The sequence below is a fragment of the Narcine bancroftii genome, chromosome 3 (genome assembly GCF_036971445.1).
Source record: "Narcine bancroftii isolate sNarBan1 chromosome 3, sNarBan1.hap1, whole genome shotgun sequence".
Classification (NCBI taxonomy): Eukaryota; Metazoa; Chordata; class Chondrichthyes; order Torpediniformes; family Narcinidae; genus Narcine; species Narcine bancroftii.
In genome coordinates, this window is record NC_091471.1 from 140,747,232 (window position 1) to 140,764,321 (window position 17,090).

General features: G+C 39.8%; 1 protein-coding gene across 1 annotated transcript in view; it reads left to right on the forward strand.

Annotated features, from left to right (window-relative positions):
• The window catches only part of plk4 (polo-like kinase 4 (Drosophila)), a 64,156-nt gene that overhangs the window by 44,991 nt on the left and 2,075 nt on the right, over positions 1–17,090 (forward strand). Inside the window, exons 12-15 of the mRNA XM_069925245.1 lie at positions 499–593; positions 714–834; positions 7,483–7,626; positions 9,152–9,258. Of these exons, the coding sequence (XP_069781346.1) occupies positions 499–593; positions 714–834; positions 7,483–7,626; positions 9,152–9,258 (467 nt within the window). The remainder of the gene's footprint in view (positions 1–498; positions 594–713; positions 835–7,482; positions 7,627–9,151; positions 9,259–17,090) is intronic.

Below are 17,090 nucleotides of genomic sequence, written 5' to 3' on the forward strand. Positions count from 1 at the left end.
CTTTAAATTATTGAAAATATTAAAAGTCCAATAAAATGTGTTCAATGTTTAATAATGGAGATGGGAAGCTAAAGTACAAACCTATAATGATGGTAAAACTTTGCATTTTGAAGATGATTAGAAGTAAAATTCCAACTGGAATAGTCTTTGTTTTAATAATGAAATCACCATTATGGATATCTGCTTATCTGTCTCTTTGATTGTACTGTATTATTGAATTTGATGGGAGTAGAGCTTTATGGATTTTGGAAAATCATTTTGCTCTTCTGACCTTAGGGGAAAAAAAAGCTCATGGGTTAATCCATTCTATACATTCAAATTTGACATATTAATGCTCAACAGGAATCCAATATTTGGGGAAAAATACTTTGGGATATGCAATATGAAGCTTTAATAGATTATAGAAAATGAGTACAACAAGAATACAATTAAATAACAATTATACTGTACTTGCTTATAAAAATATTAAGCAAGATAATGACTATTTGTATCTCACAGGCTCATCAGACTTGTCTAGATCTGGAATCTATTATTGCTGTACAAGAAAGAAAAACAGAAAAACAAATGTCATTTTTCCCAATAATCATTGGAAGGTAAAAATGTATCTAATAATCATATAATTTGGATGGTTTGGTCATGGGGGGGGAAGTTAAAGTACTGTTGAAACAAAACTATTTTGCTCATTGCCTAACAAATGTGATTATATGTTATAGGCGGCCTACATGCATCAATTCAATGCTATCCCCAACTTCTACAGTGGATCCAAACCATGCAGTAAAGGAACAGCCATTGATCCAAAGTGATTACAGCCACACTTCAAGCATTAATCCCTCAGTAAGCAAGCATTTATTTATTATAGTAGGACCATAATATTCACATTCGAACAAATTTTCTTATTCATGGTTCATTCTACATATTGTAAAAATTAAAAAAAGTTAAATATATAATATCCATTTAATAAGAGATGAGTTATTCTGTTGGTAAGCTTAAATTTGAATGCAAATATGATGTATTAAAAGTTGAAAGGTGCTATTTTATTTTTTTTTTCTTGTGATGCAAGCCAATAATTGACAAAAAAGGGAACCTGATCTCTACCATTCAATAAGATGGTTTATCTGGCGATGGACAGCTCCATTTATCCCAACTCTATGCCTTCTTTCTATTGGTTAACCAATCCTCTATCCATGTTAATACTTTGCCACTATCTCCATGCATCCTTGCCTTAAAAAAAGTCTTATGTGGCACCTTTATCAAACACCATCTGAAAATCCAAGGGCACAACATCTACCTGTTCCCCTGTATCCTCTGTACTGGTTATATCCTCAAAGAATCCAGTAAATCTGCCAAACATAAACTTACCTTCCTGAATCTATGTGGCCTCTCCCTAATGGAATGTCTTGCTATTTCTTAATTAATGACAGCAACAAACATTTTCCCAAAGGCAGACTTCAGCTAACTGACCTCTAGTTATCTGCCTTTCAGTATCCTGGAATCCATCCCATCAGCACCAGGGAATTTTATCTTTAGACCCACTGGTTTACTCAGCCCTACAGGGTCTCCCTCTTTAGTGATCACAATTGTATCAAAGTCCTCAACTTCCATTGCATCCTTAACATCACTCTTTGGCATGAGACCTGACTTCTACTGTGAAGACCAACACAAAATAGTCGTTCAAGGTCATCGCCATTTCAGAATTCCCCAATATTAATTCCCTTTTCTCATCTTCCAAGGGACCTACATTCATTTCAACCACTCTTTTCTGGTTTATATAATTACAAAATATTTATGTTTTTACATTTTATGCTAGCTTACTTTCATAAACTATCATCCCTTTATTTTTTGCTTGGTAATCGTTCTTTGTTGCTTGCTAGTCATTCTTTGTTACTTGCTAGTCGTTCTTCGTTGCTTGCTAGTCGTTCTTTGTTACTTGCTAGTCGTTCTTTGCTGCTTGCTCGTCGTTCTTTGCTGCTTGCTCGTCGTTCTTTGCTGCTTGCTCGTCGTTCTTTGCTGCTTGCTCGTCGTTCTTTGCTGCTTGCTCGTCGTTCTTTGCTGCTTGCTCGTCGTTCTTTGCTGCTTGCTCGTCGTTCTTTGCTGCTTGCTCGTCGTTCTTTGCTGCTTGCTCGTCGTTCTTTGCTGCTTGCTCGTCGTTCTTTGCTGCTTGCTCGTCGTTCTTTGCTGCTTGCTCGTCGTTCTTTGCTGCTTGCTCGTCGTTCTTTGCTGCTTGCTCGTCGTTCTTTGCTGCTTGCTCGTCGTTCTTTGCTGCTTGCTCGTCGTTCTTTGCTGCTTGCTCGTCGTTCTTTGCTGCTTGCTCGTCGTTCTTTGCTGCTTGCTCGTCGTTCTTTGCTGCTTGCTCGTCGTTCTTTGCTGCTTGCTCGTCGTTCTTTGCTGCTTGCTCGTCGTTCTTTGCTGCTTGCTCGTCGTTCTTTGCTGCTTGCTCGTCGTTCTTTGCTGCTTGCTCGTCGTTCTTTGCTGCTTGCTCGTCGTTCTTTGTTACTTTTTAGTATTCCCAATCTTCCAGTTTCCCATTACTCTTGGTGACTTTATATGCGTGAGTTTTTAGTTTGATGCCCACCTTTATATCCTTAGTTATCCAAGGCTGGCTCTCCCCATCCTCACTGTCCTTTGTTTTAACTGAAATATACTTTTGTTGAGCACTATGAAAAATTACTTTGGAAGTCCTCCACTGTTCTTCAGATGTCTCACCATATAGCCATTGCCTCTGTCTCATCCTGTTATATTCTCCCTTGTTTAGAAATAATACACTGGTTTTAAATCAAATGATTGCACCCTCCATTGGTATGACAAATTCATCATACTGTGATCACTCTTCAAGAGGATCTCAACTGCAAGATCATTAATTTTGTAAAGGTCCAGATCTGAGATGACATGCTCCCTTGTAGGTTCAGTAACATGCTGTTCAAGAAAGCTACCACAGATGCATTCTCTGAAGTCCTCTTCAAGGTGAACTCATCACTTGATTTGCCCAATCTATGTGGACTTTAAAATATCATGAGAACTGCTGTTGCATTCTTGCATGCATCAAATATTTTTTTAAGGCCTGTGTCACTGTGTCACTATAGAAACTCCCAACAGCAATTTCTATTTTTTTTCTTTTTCTTTTTCTTCCCACCCCCTGCCACTATCTCCATGCATCCTTGCCTTAAAAAAAAGTCTTATGTGGCACCTTTATCAAAGGGCACAACATCTACCTGTTCCCCTGTATCCTCTGTACTGGTTATATCCTCAAAGAATCCAGTAAATCTGCCAAACATAAACTCACCTTCCTGAATCTATGTGGCCTCTTCCTAATGGAATGTCTTGCTATTTCTTAATTAATGACAGCATCAAACATTTTCCCAAAGGCAGACTTCAGCTAATCTTACCTTTACTATTCCTAATCTCTGCCCAGATGGTTTCAGCATTCTGGCTCTTAGCTCTTGTATAACCTCTCACTATTGGCCTGATTGCATCCTTAATTAAGAGTAGTAGCCCACCTCCCTTAACTTCCTGCCTATCCTTCTGTATTACCTGTTATCCATGGATATTTAATTACCACTCATCTCCACCCTGCACCATGCTTCTGTAGAGGATGCCACAAGTTCACTGACCTAGTTTCAAATAGTATGGGCATTCAGATAAAGTTCCCTTACACTCATTGTCCTTTCAGAATCTCCATTCAACATTTTCACTTTTCTAAATTTTGCTTTGATCTTAGCATTGCTTTCCTCTATCTTTGCATGGATTCTTATTCCCCTCAGCAGCTCCAGCAAACAATGCACATAATAAATAACAACACTTTCCTACACCCCTGTGCAGCAGAGCCACCCACATTACCACAATCTTGGCTGCCTTCCCCTCATTAGACCTTTTCCGTAACGGTATCTATTTTGGAGGGAGATGACCACAGGGGACTTCTGTGCTACCTTCCTGCCTCTGATTTGCCTGTTGGTCTTTTTCCTTACGACCTTGAACTGCAGTGTGACCAACTCACTAATCATGTTATCCACAACATTCTCAGCACATTGCTCCAAATTGAATCCATGTGCAGATCCAGTGCTGTCATGCAGCCCGTCATGAGCTGCAGCTGGATTTCTGAACACAGTCATCAGGAATGCTGGCAGCATCTCAGTGTTCTCATGTTGTGCAGGAGGTCTAAGCTGGCCTGCCATGTTTAAAAACTAAGGAAAAAGCTGGACTAGCTATGAAAATTAAAATATAAGAACCTTGCCTTTATCTTAGCTCAGTGTTACTTGCCTTCCTCACCAAAGCCTGATAGTCACCTAAGCCTGCATTGAGACAACCAGCAACACTTCTCTAAATGGTGGCTCCACTAGGTCCCACCCTACTTTTATAATCACCTCGAAAATAACCAGCACTAGACTCAACTGCTAGTTCTTGAATTAATTTTCTTTTTTTTAAAAACCCTGCCTGTGTCACTATCAGTCCTTACTATCTATTGTGATTACATGGGTAATAGAATTCTGTAATAATTTGCACAAGTTTAAATTTTAAGTTTCAAGTTTGTTGTCACATGTACCAAGATGCAGTGATAGTTGATTTGGAAATGAGACCAGTTCGACTTCTCATACATAGTACAGTAAGTTACAGGAAAGTGGAGTCCGGGGAAGTATATTGGCCTGGATTGAAAATTGGTTGTCTGACAGGAGGCAGAGAGTCGGGATAAATGGGAGTTTTTCAGGTTGGCAGAGAGTGGTAAGTGTGGTGCCGCAGGGGTCAGTGTTAGGCCCACAACTGTTCATCATTTACATTGATGACTTGGAGGAGGGGACAAAATGTGGTGTAGCCAAGTTTGAGGATGACACCAAATTGAGTGGAAGAGCAAATTGTAATGAGGATGTGGAGAGTCTGCAGAGGGATATAGTTAAACTGGATGAGTGGGCAAAGGTCTGCCAGATGGAGTACAATGTTAGTAAGTGTGAGGTAATCCACTTTGGCAAGAAAAATAAGAGCTGAATATTATTTAAAGGGTGAAAAACTACAGCATGCTGTTGTGCAGAGGGACTTGGGAGTGCTTGTGCATGAATCGCAAAAAGTTAGGTTGCAGGGGCAGCAGGTTATTAAGAAGGAAAATGGAATGTTGGCCTTCATCGCTAGAGGAATTGAATTCAGGAGTAGGGAGGTAATGTTGCAATTGTATAAGGTACTGGTGAGACTGCACCTGGAGTAGTGTGTCCAGTTCCGGTCTCCATATTTGAGGAAGGATATACTGGCTTTGGAGACAGTCCAGAGGAGGTTTACTAGGTTGATCCCTGGGATGACTTATGATGAAAGATTAAATCGTCTAGGATTGTATTCACTCGAGTTCAGAAGAATGAGAGGAGATCTTATAGAAACATATAGGATTATGAAGGGTACGGATAGGATAGATGTAGGAAGGTTTTTTGAGCTGGCCGGGGAAACTAAAACGAGAGGACATAGTCTCAAGATTTGGGGGAGTAGATTTAGGACAGAGATGAGGAAAAATAGTTTTTCCCAGAGAGTAGTGAATGTTTGGAATTCTCTAACCAGGGAAGTGGTTGAGGCTGCCTCATTAAACATATTTAAAATTCGGTTAGATAAATTTTTACATGATAGAGGAATTAGGGGATATGGGAGAAGGCAGGTAGGTGGAGTTAGGTCATAAATTAGATCAGCCATGATCGTATTGAATGGTGGAGCAGGCTCGATGGGCCATTTTTGGCCTACTCCTGTTCCTACTTCCTATGTTCCTTGGGCCATTTTTGGCCTACTCCTGTTCCTATGTACAAGTAAGACATTGAACAAAAGTGCTATTACAGAGAGAGATCAATTGATAAAGTGCAAAGGCAGCATAACTTTCCTCTTTTGAAGTTCATTCAGGACTCTGGTAACAGTGGAAAAGAAACTGTCCTTGAATCTGTGCGAGACATGAATCATCTTCCTGACAGGAGGGAGATGAAGAGTATGTGGCCAGGATGGGATGAGCCTTCTAATATGTTGGCTGCTTTCCAAGACAGTGGGAGTTACAGATGAAGTTGATAGAGGGCAGAGGGATATGTGTACAGGTACACAATCCTTTATCCGGAACCCTTGGGGGACAGTGTGTTCCGAATTTTGGATTTTTCTGGATTTCGGAAAGCCAGATTTAAACTCTCCCAAATTGTGCTGCAGGTCTCTTCCCCCCCCCCCCCCCCCCCCCTCCCCCCCACTCCTGTGGCCTGACTCGCGCTGCCAACTCTCTCACCACTTGCCGGATTTTGGAGTTTTCCGGATTTTAGATGTCCAGATAAAGGATCATGTACCTGTAATATTTTAAGCCGTGTTCACAACCCTCTGCAGTTTCTTGAGGTCTTGGGCAGAACAGTTCCAGTGATGCACCCTGTTAGGATGCTTTCAATAATGTACCTATTACAAGCTGTTAAGGAAAATTGTTGACATGCCAAATTTCCTCAGACTTCTGAATAAGTAGAGGTGCTGGTGTGCTTTCTTGGCCACTGCAAGTCACTGAAGATGTTTACACTGAAAAACGTGAAGCTTTCTAGTAAAACACCAAAGTCTGCAGACACCATGGTTGAAATAAAAAGACAATGCTAGAGAAACTCAGCAGGTCAAATTGTGTCCTTTATATAGCAAAGATTTAAAAAGAAGGGCTCAGGCCTGAAACATTAGTTGTATTTTTATCTTTGCTATTTCAAGGATACTGTTTGACCTGCTGAGTTTCTCCAGCACTGTTTTTACTTCCTCTATTTCAGCACTGTTGATGCAGACCCGGAAATGTGTTCTAACCCTTTTCTGGAAGTCTATAATCAGCTCCTTGACCTTGCTAAGATTGAGGGAGAGGTTGTTGACCACTCATCAAGTGAACCAAGTGTCCCCCTATCTCCTTTCTGTGTTCTGATTCATTGTTCGGCTAATTTATAGACGGAATGGTATTTGGCCACGCAATTGTGTGTGTACAGGATAGTTGAGACCTGGGTACACAGCCTTTGTGTTAAGGACGACTGTGGAAGGGATGCTTTTGGCACCAATCCTTATTGATTGTAACCTCCGCCATAGATCCAATTGCAGATGGGGCTGTCAAGATCCAGGTTGTGGTTGCTTGGGGATATTTGTGGTTTTCTTATGCTGAAGGTGGAACTGTAGTTGATAAGTTGTAATCTGATGCAAGTCCTTGATGTCTGCTGTGGACTCGTTTCTCAGAGAGAGTTGGAGTAATGTGGGTAGATAGTACCGGTGTTGTTACGTGAAGCAATTTTTAAAACAAATTAATGTAGACACAGAAGAATGCAGATTCTGGAATATGAAGGAAAACACAATCTGCTATAAGAACTCAGCGAGTCAAGCAGCATCAGTGCAAGAACAAAAAATGCCTCTATTAAGGATTTTGGCCTGAAACGTTAGCCATTCTTTTTCTCCCTCTGATGTTGCTCGACCTGGTGAGTTCTTCCAACAGATTGTGTGTAGCTTTTTGACTATAATCATTTTGTTTATTTTTCTTTTCAGATTTGTTTGTCTGAAGACTCCATTTTAACAACTTTCAAAGATATTAAAAATAAATCTGCACCATCAGCACAGACTGTAATATCTCCAAGTCCAGGACAGGTGCTGAAATCTGTTTTTGTACCCAACGTTGGCTGGGCATCTCAGGTATGAAAAAATATTTTCAGCTCAAAATAATAACTGATATTTTATCGTGTAACCATGTTTTTGAGAAAATCATTTGAAATTGTTGTGCTTGTAGAATTTTAGTCAGTGAAGTAACTGAGTTTTCCTGTTTGCAAAGCAACATACATCCTTCTGACCATTATTGTTAAAGATGCATCTGAATGGAATTTGAAGGGAAATATGTGATATTTGTTTGGAATTAATTTATGCCATTTTCATTATATTTAGAATTTAGGTTAAATTAATGAAAAGAGGGGCAGAAAATAAAGCAAGCATTTATACTAGATAACCCAATTCAGTCCACCAAACTGTTTCTTCCAGAGTATATTATATTATATTATGGACTCTATCCTTGCTCTCTTTCTCAGGGACACTGATTTCTTGTATCAAACTTCCGTCAAAGAAAAGTGGTGAAGTGGAATCCCCATTATCTGGCACCTATGGGGTTCACGGATGTCAGAAATGCAATTTTCTGCTTGACTGAGACTTGATCTTCCAATGCCTAACACTAAGAATACATGGTTTAAAAGACAAAAGCGGACAACCCAACTCACCTCCACAAGTGTCCCAGTCAGGCCCTTGACACACCTTCCTCACACTGACAGCCCAACTCACCTCCACACAAGTGTCCTGGTCAGACCCTTGGCGCACCTTCCTCATGCTGACAACCCAACTCTCCACCATGCAAGTGTCCCGTTCAGGCCCTTGGCGCACCTTTCTCGCGCTGACAACCTGGCTCACCTCAAGTGGCGATAATGAAAAGAATGTGTGAGCATTGAGAGGCGGTGCTAGTTCAGTGGTGCAAAACTGCTCATGTTTGACCAAGTCTCAGTGCTTCCCTACGGGATCCATTCGTCCAGTCTTCTTTGTTTTTCATTATTTGTTTCCCTTTTTTGCCGTGTGTTTTGAGTTTCCAGTTAATTGTATTCTGGAAAATGGGAGTTTTACTATACTAATAACTATAATAGCACACCTACCCATTTACTTCTTTTCCCCATGGATATCAGTCAGCTTCCTGAAATAACTCCATTGAAATTCATTACATTTATAATTAAATCCTTATTATCCTTGCCTAATGAGGACAGGTAGCAAAACAAATTACCTATAAATTTAGGAGTTTTTCCCAAGGTTCTGTCAATTTATTGCCATTGCTTGAGAGCCATTTGAAGAGAAAGGAAACTGAGGGGAAAACCAGAATAATCTATTAATAACATTAAGAATGTGACCTGTATGTGAATGATGAAATGAGAGGGGATTAATTACAAATCTAAAAACAATTACAATGTTCACAGTATTAATTTTTGAAAAAGCTTTTCAAAACCTTTACTTCTAACTTGCCCATGTTTTTGCCGTACATGAGAAAATCAATATTGAGAAAAAGGCAGTGCTTTTAATTACCTTTTTTAAAAGGAAAATGTTTCATTTTGTGTAATTTTGAAATAATGGAATAATGGAGTATTGGAAAAATTGGGCTGAAAAGTAATGTTGACTATTCTTTATTTGATAGCTCAACAGTGGGGAAGTCTGGGTTCAATTTAATGATGGTTCCCAGCTCCTGGTGCAAGCTGGAGTTACATCTGTTGTTTACACTTCACCTCAGGGGCAATCAGTTAGGTAAGTCCATTTTTTGATGGTTATGCATACAATTAATTATCTGTATTCTTGTATAGAATGGTGTTCTACCTTGTGAAAGGGAAAAGGCAAGCATCCAATTTAGATGGATTCAGTTGTCTGTGAAAATAATTCGATTGAAATAATAGTTAAATTAGCGTAGTGAATCTGTGACATTTTCTGCCCAATGAAACAGTAAAAGTTGTCTCATTAAATATATGTAAGAGTCGACCCATTTTTAAATAATGGGAGAATTGAAGGTTTTTGGGAACAAGCAAGTATGGGGGTGGAGCTCCAGGGAAAACTGAGTGAATCTGAGGGGAAAAAAATATATTTTTTTTAATTTTAAAAATCAGAGGAAGCAAATAAACATTTAATGGGGGAAGAAGGATAAGAAGATGAATTCAAAAGAAATCCTGACTCCAGTACCCCATGACAATCGAGCAGCGAAAATGGTGGAGCATGCCCAAGATAACCGGGGGGTGGAGAAGAAGAGAACAGAGTCGCGACCCACCCTGCAGGCGGATAGGCCCCTGAGATCATGAAGTTGCCGTGTTAAGCATGCTGACAGGCTCAAAAGAGAGTATGGGCACTGCCACAAAGGAGACAATTCCCATGCTGCAAGGTGAGCCCCGCATGCGGAGAGGAAAAAGGCTGATAACGGCGTCGAGAATGGGAGCATGAAGGGGTTAAGAGAGGTGCGAGCAATAGCGACCCAGTGCTGAGAGACCAGAGGAAACAGAAAAGGTGCAAGTGGCCTCATAAAAGTGACCTTGCTGGTAGAATGGGGCAAATCCTGGGCACAGTGGTAATGTTGCATCAGTGGTGCAGACGACTGAGTCAGTGGTGGGGGAAGGTAGTAGCGCAGATGAAGAGGATGGCCTGATACCACAGACAGAGAAGTAAAACAGGACAGAAAGAAAGAGGGATTGTAGCCTTTCATGAACATTAAAGAAATAATGGAAACTAGTGGAAGTTCAGAAAGTAGAATAAAGTTTTAAAAGACATCAATGGAATTGAGAGAAGTCAAGAAAGCTATGGGAGAATTGTCAGAGAGGATGACTATAGTAGAAGAAAGAGTTGAAGACAATAAAAAAATGGGGGAAAACTAAACATACTTAAATCTAAGTAAAAGGAATAATATAAAAATAGTAGGGGTAAAAGAGTAGGTAGAAGGGCTGGACACAATAGCTTTCTTCATGAAATGGATCCCAGAGATGATGGAGAAAGAAAGAATGGGGGGACCTTCAGATAGAAAGGGCTCATTGATATCCCCTCCCAAAGCCAGGTTCAGGACAGAGACCTTACTGTATCCTGAATAGACTCACAAAATACCAGGGCTAGGGAAAAAAAAATCCTAGAAGCAGCAGCTTCGGGGCAAGAAAGAGGGATGGCCCTGCAGAATATGAAGGGGTAAAATTCTCTTTTATCCAGATATTACCACGGCACGTTTTTTTTTTAAAAAAAGCACATAGAGTTTGATTCAGTTTTTAAAAAATAAAGAATTAAGGGAATTGGATCTACTTTATTGTACTCAGAAACTCTGAAGGTGTTTTTATCTGGGGGTGGAAGGACATTTTTTTATGGAGCCCAAAGAGGCACTAAAATGCGTAAACACCCTGGTTACTGCCCCAAAAAAAACCCTAAGGGAGATGGTAAAAGAAGGGATTAAAAGAAAGCCTTTTAAATAATTGGCTGTAAATAATGTAAATACAATAGAAAGAGGTACCTCTCTTTGTTTATCAAAAAGTGTTAAAATTTAAGAGAGTAAAATGTTAGTGAGCTCCAGAAGGCAGTGAGGTGAGAAGACGGGTGCAATGAGCATGCTCCAGAACGAAAAGGGAGGTGGCGCCAAGAGTTTAAGTTGGTGCCAAGGGTGAAGGGAAGAATAGGTGCTGGGGAAAGGTTATAGTTACTTGTTTGTTTCTTTTTTGTTTTAATTTCCCAGAATTTATTTTGAGCATAGCCAGCAGAACCAAAATGATGAGCATCATGGACTGGGTGCAGGGTAAATATCAAGAGAGGGGGGGGCGTAAAGGGAAGGAATCTAGGAAAAGAGCGCTGGGGCAATGGACGAAATGGTTAAATTTTTAAGGTTTAATATCAATGGCTTAAATGGATAGAGGAAAGAGTATTAGCACATATATATGATTTTTTTTTTTAAATTGGAAGTGGATATGACCTTTTTACAAGTAATGAACACCAAAAACTAAAAAGGGGTTGGGTGGTCCTCCTTTAACTCCAAGGCCAGGGGAGTAGCTATTTTAATAGGGGAAAATCTTCCAGAAAAGGTGGAAGATGTGGTCATAGACCCAGCTGGAAGATTCTTAATGGTACACCATCACATACATTCAGAACCCTGGACACTAATGAATATATATGCCCCCAATTTTGACCATGAAAACTTTATACACCATGTCTTTTTGCAATTGGCAGAAGGGTGGAAAAATGTTATTATTGAAGTACATTTTAACTTTTGCCTGGATCTGGTAATACATAAAAGCCACTCTAGCCATCATCAAAGAATTAAATCTTGTGGACGCTTGGAGACGATGGCATCCGGGGGATTGCTCCTTCTACTCGAAACAACACTATTCTTACACCAGAACTGACTTGTTTCTCGCCTCAGACCAGCTAGAGGGCAGAATTATACAAACTGAGTACATGGAAAGGCTATTATCAGATCATTCACCTTTGACTTTAACTAATGTCATGCCAGACAAACAAGCTATGACTTGCGGTGGTGCCTTAACCTGTTGCTATTGAAAAAAATGGAATTTTGTAATTAAATTAGAGTTTAAATCAAAATATTTTGCAAAACAAACTGCCAACAAATTTCTGATTTGAGATATATTAAAAGCCTATCTGAGAGGATAAATAGTTGGTAACACGAAAGGCATTAAAAAAAATACATGAGAGAGGTCAATGAACTGGAACAAGAGAGAACTCGATTCTAAAAGGATTATCAAACATCGGGTTCTGAGGAAAATATAGAATGTTAATAAACAAAAGATCAAGTACAATACTAATGCAAACATCTAAGATGAAAAAAGCAATATTAAGATCTAAACAAAGGTACTATGAGCTAGGGGAAAGAGCCCATAAGGTATTGACCAAGCAGTTGGGGGTGGAGGAAACTGCAAGGACAATGGAATCCAAAAAAGAGGCAGACAGAATTTCTTACAAACCAAAAGAAATATATGAAGTATTTAGTTTTATATGCAATTATATCAATCTGAGTCATTGGGTGATTTTTGATAAAATGGAGAATTTCCTATCTAATTTGGAATTGTCAATTTTAGAGCCCGAGAAGCAGGAAGGATTAAATCCATGGTTCTCAACCTTTTTCTTTCCATTCACATACCACTTTAAGTATTCCCTATGCCATAGGTGCTCTATGATTAGTAACGGATTGCTTAAGGTGGTACGTGGGTGAAAAAAAGTTTGAAAAACACTTTTAATCATGCCTAATTGACTTATTGTGCAGTTTCATAACTCCAAAGGAAATGGCTGAATGACTATTTTTCTCAAGCAAAATATTTCAATAACAATTAGGTCTAGAGCAATGATTCTTAACCTTCCCTTCCCATTCACATCCCACCTTAAGCAATCCCTTACTAATTACAGAGCACTTATGACATAAGGATTACTTAAAGTGGTATGTGAGTGGAAAGAAAAAGGTTGAGAACCACTAGATTAGATACTTCCTTCTCCGAGGAAGAAATAGTAAAGGCATTGAGCTCGCTGCAAACTAAGAAGTCTCTGGGAGAGGATGGTTTTGCATAGAATTCAAGGACCTGTTGATACCACTGTTCATGGATGTGGTGGAACAAGTGGCTGGGACTCGTACTCTTCTGGAGTCTTTTTCAATGGTAATAGTTCCTAAAATAGGACAAGGATCCACTAAAGCAGTCTTCCTATAGACCAATCTCACTTTTGAACAAAGATTATATAATAGCCAAAGCTTTGGCGAACAGACTGGCTCGGTATCTACCAAAATTAATAAATCCAGATCAGCTGGGGTTCGAGCAGAAAAGGCAATTGGCAGACAACAGAAGTAGGTTACTTGATATAATACACTTGGCACAGTCAGGTGGACCCAAGAATAGCTGGAGCACTGGACGGGAAAAAGCTGGGGTAGGATTTGATGAAAGTGCTGGGAAAATTTGGGCTGTGACAATCATTCATTAATTGGGTCAAGGCATTGTACTATAAACCCAGGACTAAAATTGACACTAATGGGCAAATATCTACAGCCTTCCCATTGAACAGATCTAGTAGACAAGGTTGTCTGCGATTCCCCAGCTCTATTCATATTGGCTATTGAACTATTAGCAGAAGCCATTCACCGGGATCCAAGCATCAAAGGATTTAGAATGGGTCAGGAAGAACACAAAATTAATTAATTTGCAGACAATATGTTAACCAGTAGGGTAATTGACCAGGTTAGACTATAATGGAAGACTATGGTAAAATCTTGGGATACAAAATCAATTATGATAAGAGTGAAATAATGCCACTAACAGAAGGGGATTATGAGGAATATCAACAAGAAAGCAAGTTTAAGTGGCTACAAAAGGGGATTAAGTATCTGGGGATAAGGGTGGACAGGAACCTACAAAATTTATATAAACTGAATCATCTCCCTCTTCTTGGGAAAGATTGAGGAGGACCTACAAAGATGGACAAACCTGCCCATAACATTGATGGGCAGGGTTAACTGCATTAAAATGAATGTTATGCCAAGGCTACAATATCTTTTTCAAACTTTTCCCATGCCATTGCCCCAGAGTTTCTTTCAGATACTTAATGGATATGTCAGACAGTTTCTTTGGAGGAACAAGGTAGCTAGAGCCTCCATGGAGAAAATGACTTGGGGTTGTAGTCTGGAAGGAATGAGGCTCCTGGACTTCAAAAATTACCATTGAGCAGCCCAGACTAGGTTTATCACCTCATTCTTTGAGGGGGATGGGATGCCCTCCTGGGCACAAATTGGTCTATACAGAGTAGGGGAGAAATAGTATACAAATGGGATATTAAGTCAATAACTCCAAAAACACAGACAACCCTGTATTATAGCACATAATTCAAATGTGGTTTAACAAAAACAGATGATTGGGTCAAAAGTAGAGTTGTTCCCCAAAACACCCAACCCAGAATAAATTAATTCCTATGACAATGGGTAACAAGATCCTAGACACCTGGTGCCAGAAAGGGATCATGTATATTGAGGACTGTTATGAGAAGGGGCAGCTCATGTCATTCGAGCAATTAAAAAAGCAAATTTGACTTAACAAATTAACACAACCTTCTAATATCTTCAATTAAGATCCTTTTGAGGGATAAATTAGGCCCAGCTATGGTCCTGCCATTGTGTAGTGACATGGAGGCTCTAATTCGAAAGGGGAATCACACATAAATTCCGGGCCTCCATAAATTAAGGCAAAGATGGGAATCAGACAGCAATTCATGAACGATGCTGGTCCAACCTACGTTGCGACACCATGACGGTAGTCATTAACGCTTGATATAGGCTGGTGCAATACAATATCTTGAACCAACTGTATCTTGCACTGCCAAAATTACACAAGGTAAAATCTCAGAATCGTATTTTAGATGCAGCATAGAAACAAGAACCTTTATTCACTCAACCTGGATATGCACAAAGGTGAGATCCTTTTGGATAGAAATAGGGGACATTTTGGAAAAATTACAGGGGTGGAATATCCACAGGATCCAGCGCTCTTCTTGTTGGGGGATATTATGGGTGTGAGCCCAAGGTTGTCCAAACACATAATTCATTTTGTAAAAGTTGCCTTGGTCGTGGCCAGGAAATGCATAACTGTTACCTGGAAATCTGATTCCAGCTAAGCACAGTATGATGGAACACAGATGCAGAGCTGTTCCCTGGAGAAAATTACTTGTAATTTAAGAGGGAGATATGACACGTTTGTTAAGGTATAGCAGCCATACTTGCAATACATTGAAACGCAAGTGTGATAATCCTTCCCAAGGCCTCTCTCAAAAGGAAATAGTGGAAAATGAGGAGATAATTTTGTCTCCTCTCCCCTTCCCCCCCCCCCCATACATTTGTATTATCACTCTTAGTAATTGATACATTTGCCTTTGATGTAGAAGTGGGAGGGAGGAAATAAAAGAGAGAACTTGATAAAGAACAATCTGTACAAGGGGAGGATTTATCCCCTATAATGTCTGTAAAACTATAAATACAATTTTCAAAAAAAAAACAAGCAGGTGTAGATCTGTCTGCGGCCAGATCCACCATGATTGGCAGATTAGGCTTGACAGGCCAGATGTCCTCCTGCTCCTCTCATGTGCTTTTGTGTTATATACTGTAAATAGTTGTATGTAATCTGGAAATAAATATTACAATTTATACCATTTCCCCAATTAATCAAGTTATGTGCACACCTGTCTTGTATACAGCTAGAGTAAAGGAGTAACAAAAGCCTCAAATCTTTTGAGGCTACCTCTGCAGTAGTGACTTCAGATATTTGTTCATTTTAAATGGTATCTGGTTTCCACATTGAAAATGCTTTCCTGAAACTTGTGTGAAACCATTCCTATGTATTCCTAAATATCAAATATTTTAATATATGGTGATGAAAACTTGGCTGAAGTGAACAAGTCTGTAAAGTTTGTAGTTAAATTTAAAAGGCTATAAATATAGTAAATATTTAGTTAAAGTAATATTCGACCAACTTTCCTTAAATGCATGATTATTTTAAAAGAAAGGCTTGAGTACAATAATTTTTACTTTTTTCCAATAGTTTGAATGTTCTGATAGAAATGAAGGAAAAATAATTTTTGGATTTCTAGCTAATAGTGAAGCTAAAATTAAATAAATATGTAATCAGAAGAGGTTATGAGGAGATACACACCAGCTATGGCAGGGAATACAGGCTATTACAGCCGACAAAGCGAGGGTGAACACCATAGATAGCTGTGATGCTTCATTACATGATGAACTGAGCACCTATGCCCACTTTGAGAAGAACTCAAAGGTGCCTATTAGAATCCCTGAAAAGGCTGAGGACCCTGTGATATCTGTCTCTGAAGCTGACATCAGAACATCATTGAAGAGGGTGAACCCTCGCAAGACATCAGGCCCTGATGGTGTACCTGCCACGGTTCTGAAAATTTGTGCCAACCAACTAGTCGGAGTGTTGACGGACATTTTCAACCTCTCATTGATGCTGTCAGAGGTTCCCACCTGCTTCAAAATGGCATTGATCATCTCTGTGCCCAAGAAGAGCAGTGTGAGCTGCCTCAACAACTATTGCCCAGTAGCACAAATGTCTACTGTGAAGAAATGCTTTGAGAGGTTGGTCATGGCCAGAATTACCATGTATTTAAGGCAATATTTGGACCCATTGCAATACACCTATCATCACAGTCGCTCCACAGTAGACGCAATATTGCTGGCTCTCCACTGAGTTCTGGATCACCTCAAACAGCAACTCATGCATATGGCTGTTCTTCATGGATTACACCATTATTCACTCAGTGCTGGTCAAGAAGCTCCAAATCTTGGGCCTCTTTGCCCTATCTCTCTCTCTCTCTCTCTTCCCCCCCACCCCTGCCCACAACATGGATCCTTGACTTCCTCAGCAGTCAGTGCAAATTGGTAAACATGTCTCCTCTTCACTATCAACACAGGCGCACATGAAGGATGCCTGCTAAGCCCACTGCTTGACTCACTATACTATGTGGCCAGCCACAATTCCAATGCTATCTACAAATTTTCCAACACCACCACTGTGGTTGGCAGAAAGACAAACAGCAATGAGGAAGAATGCAGGAGGGAGATAGAT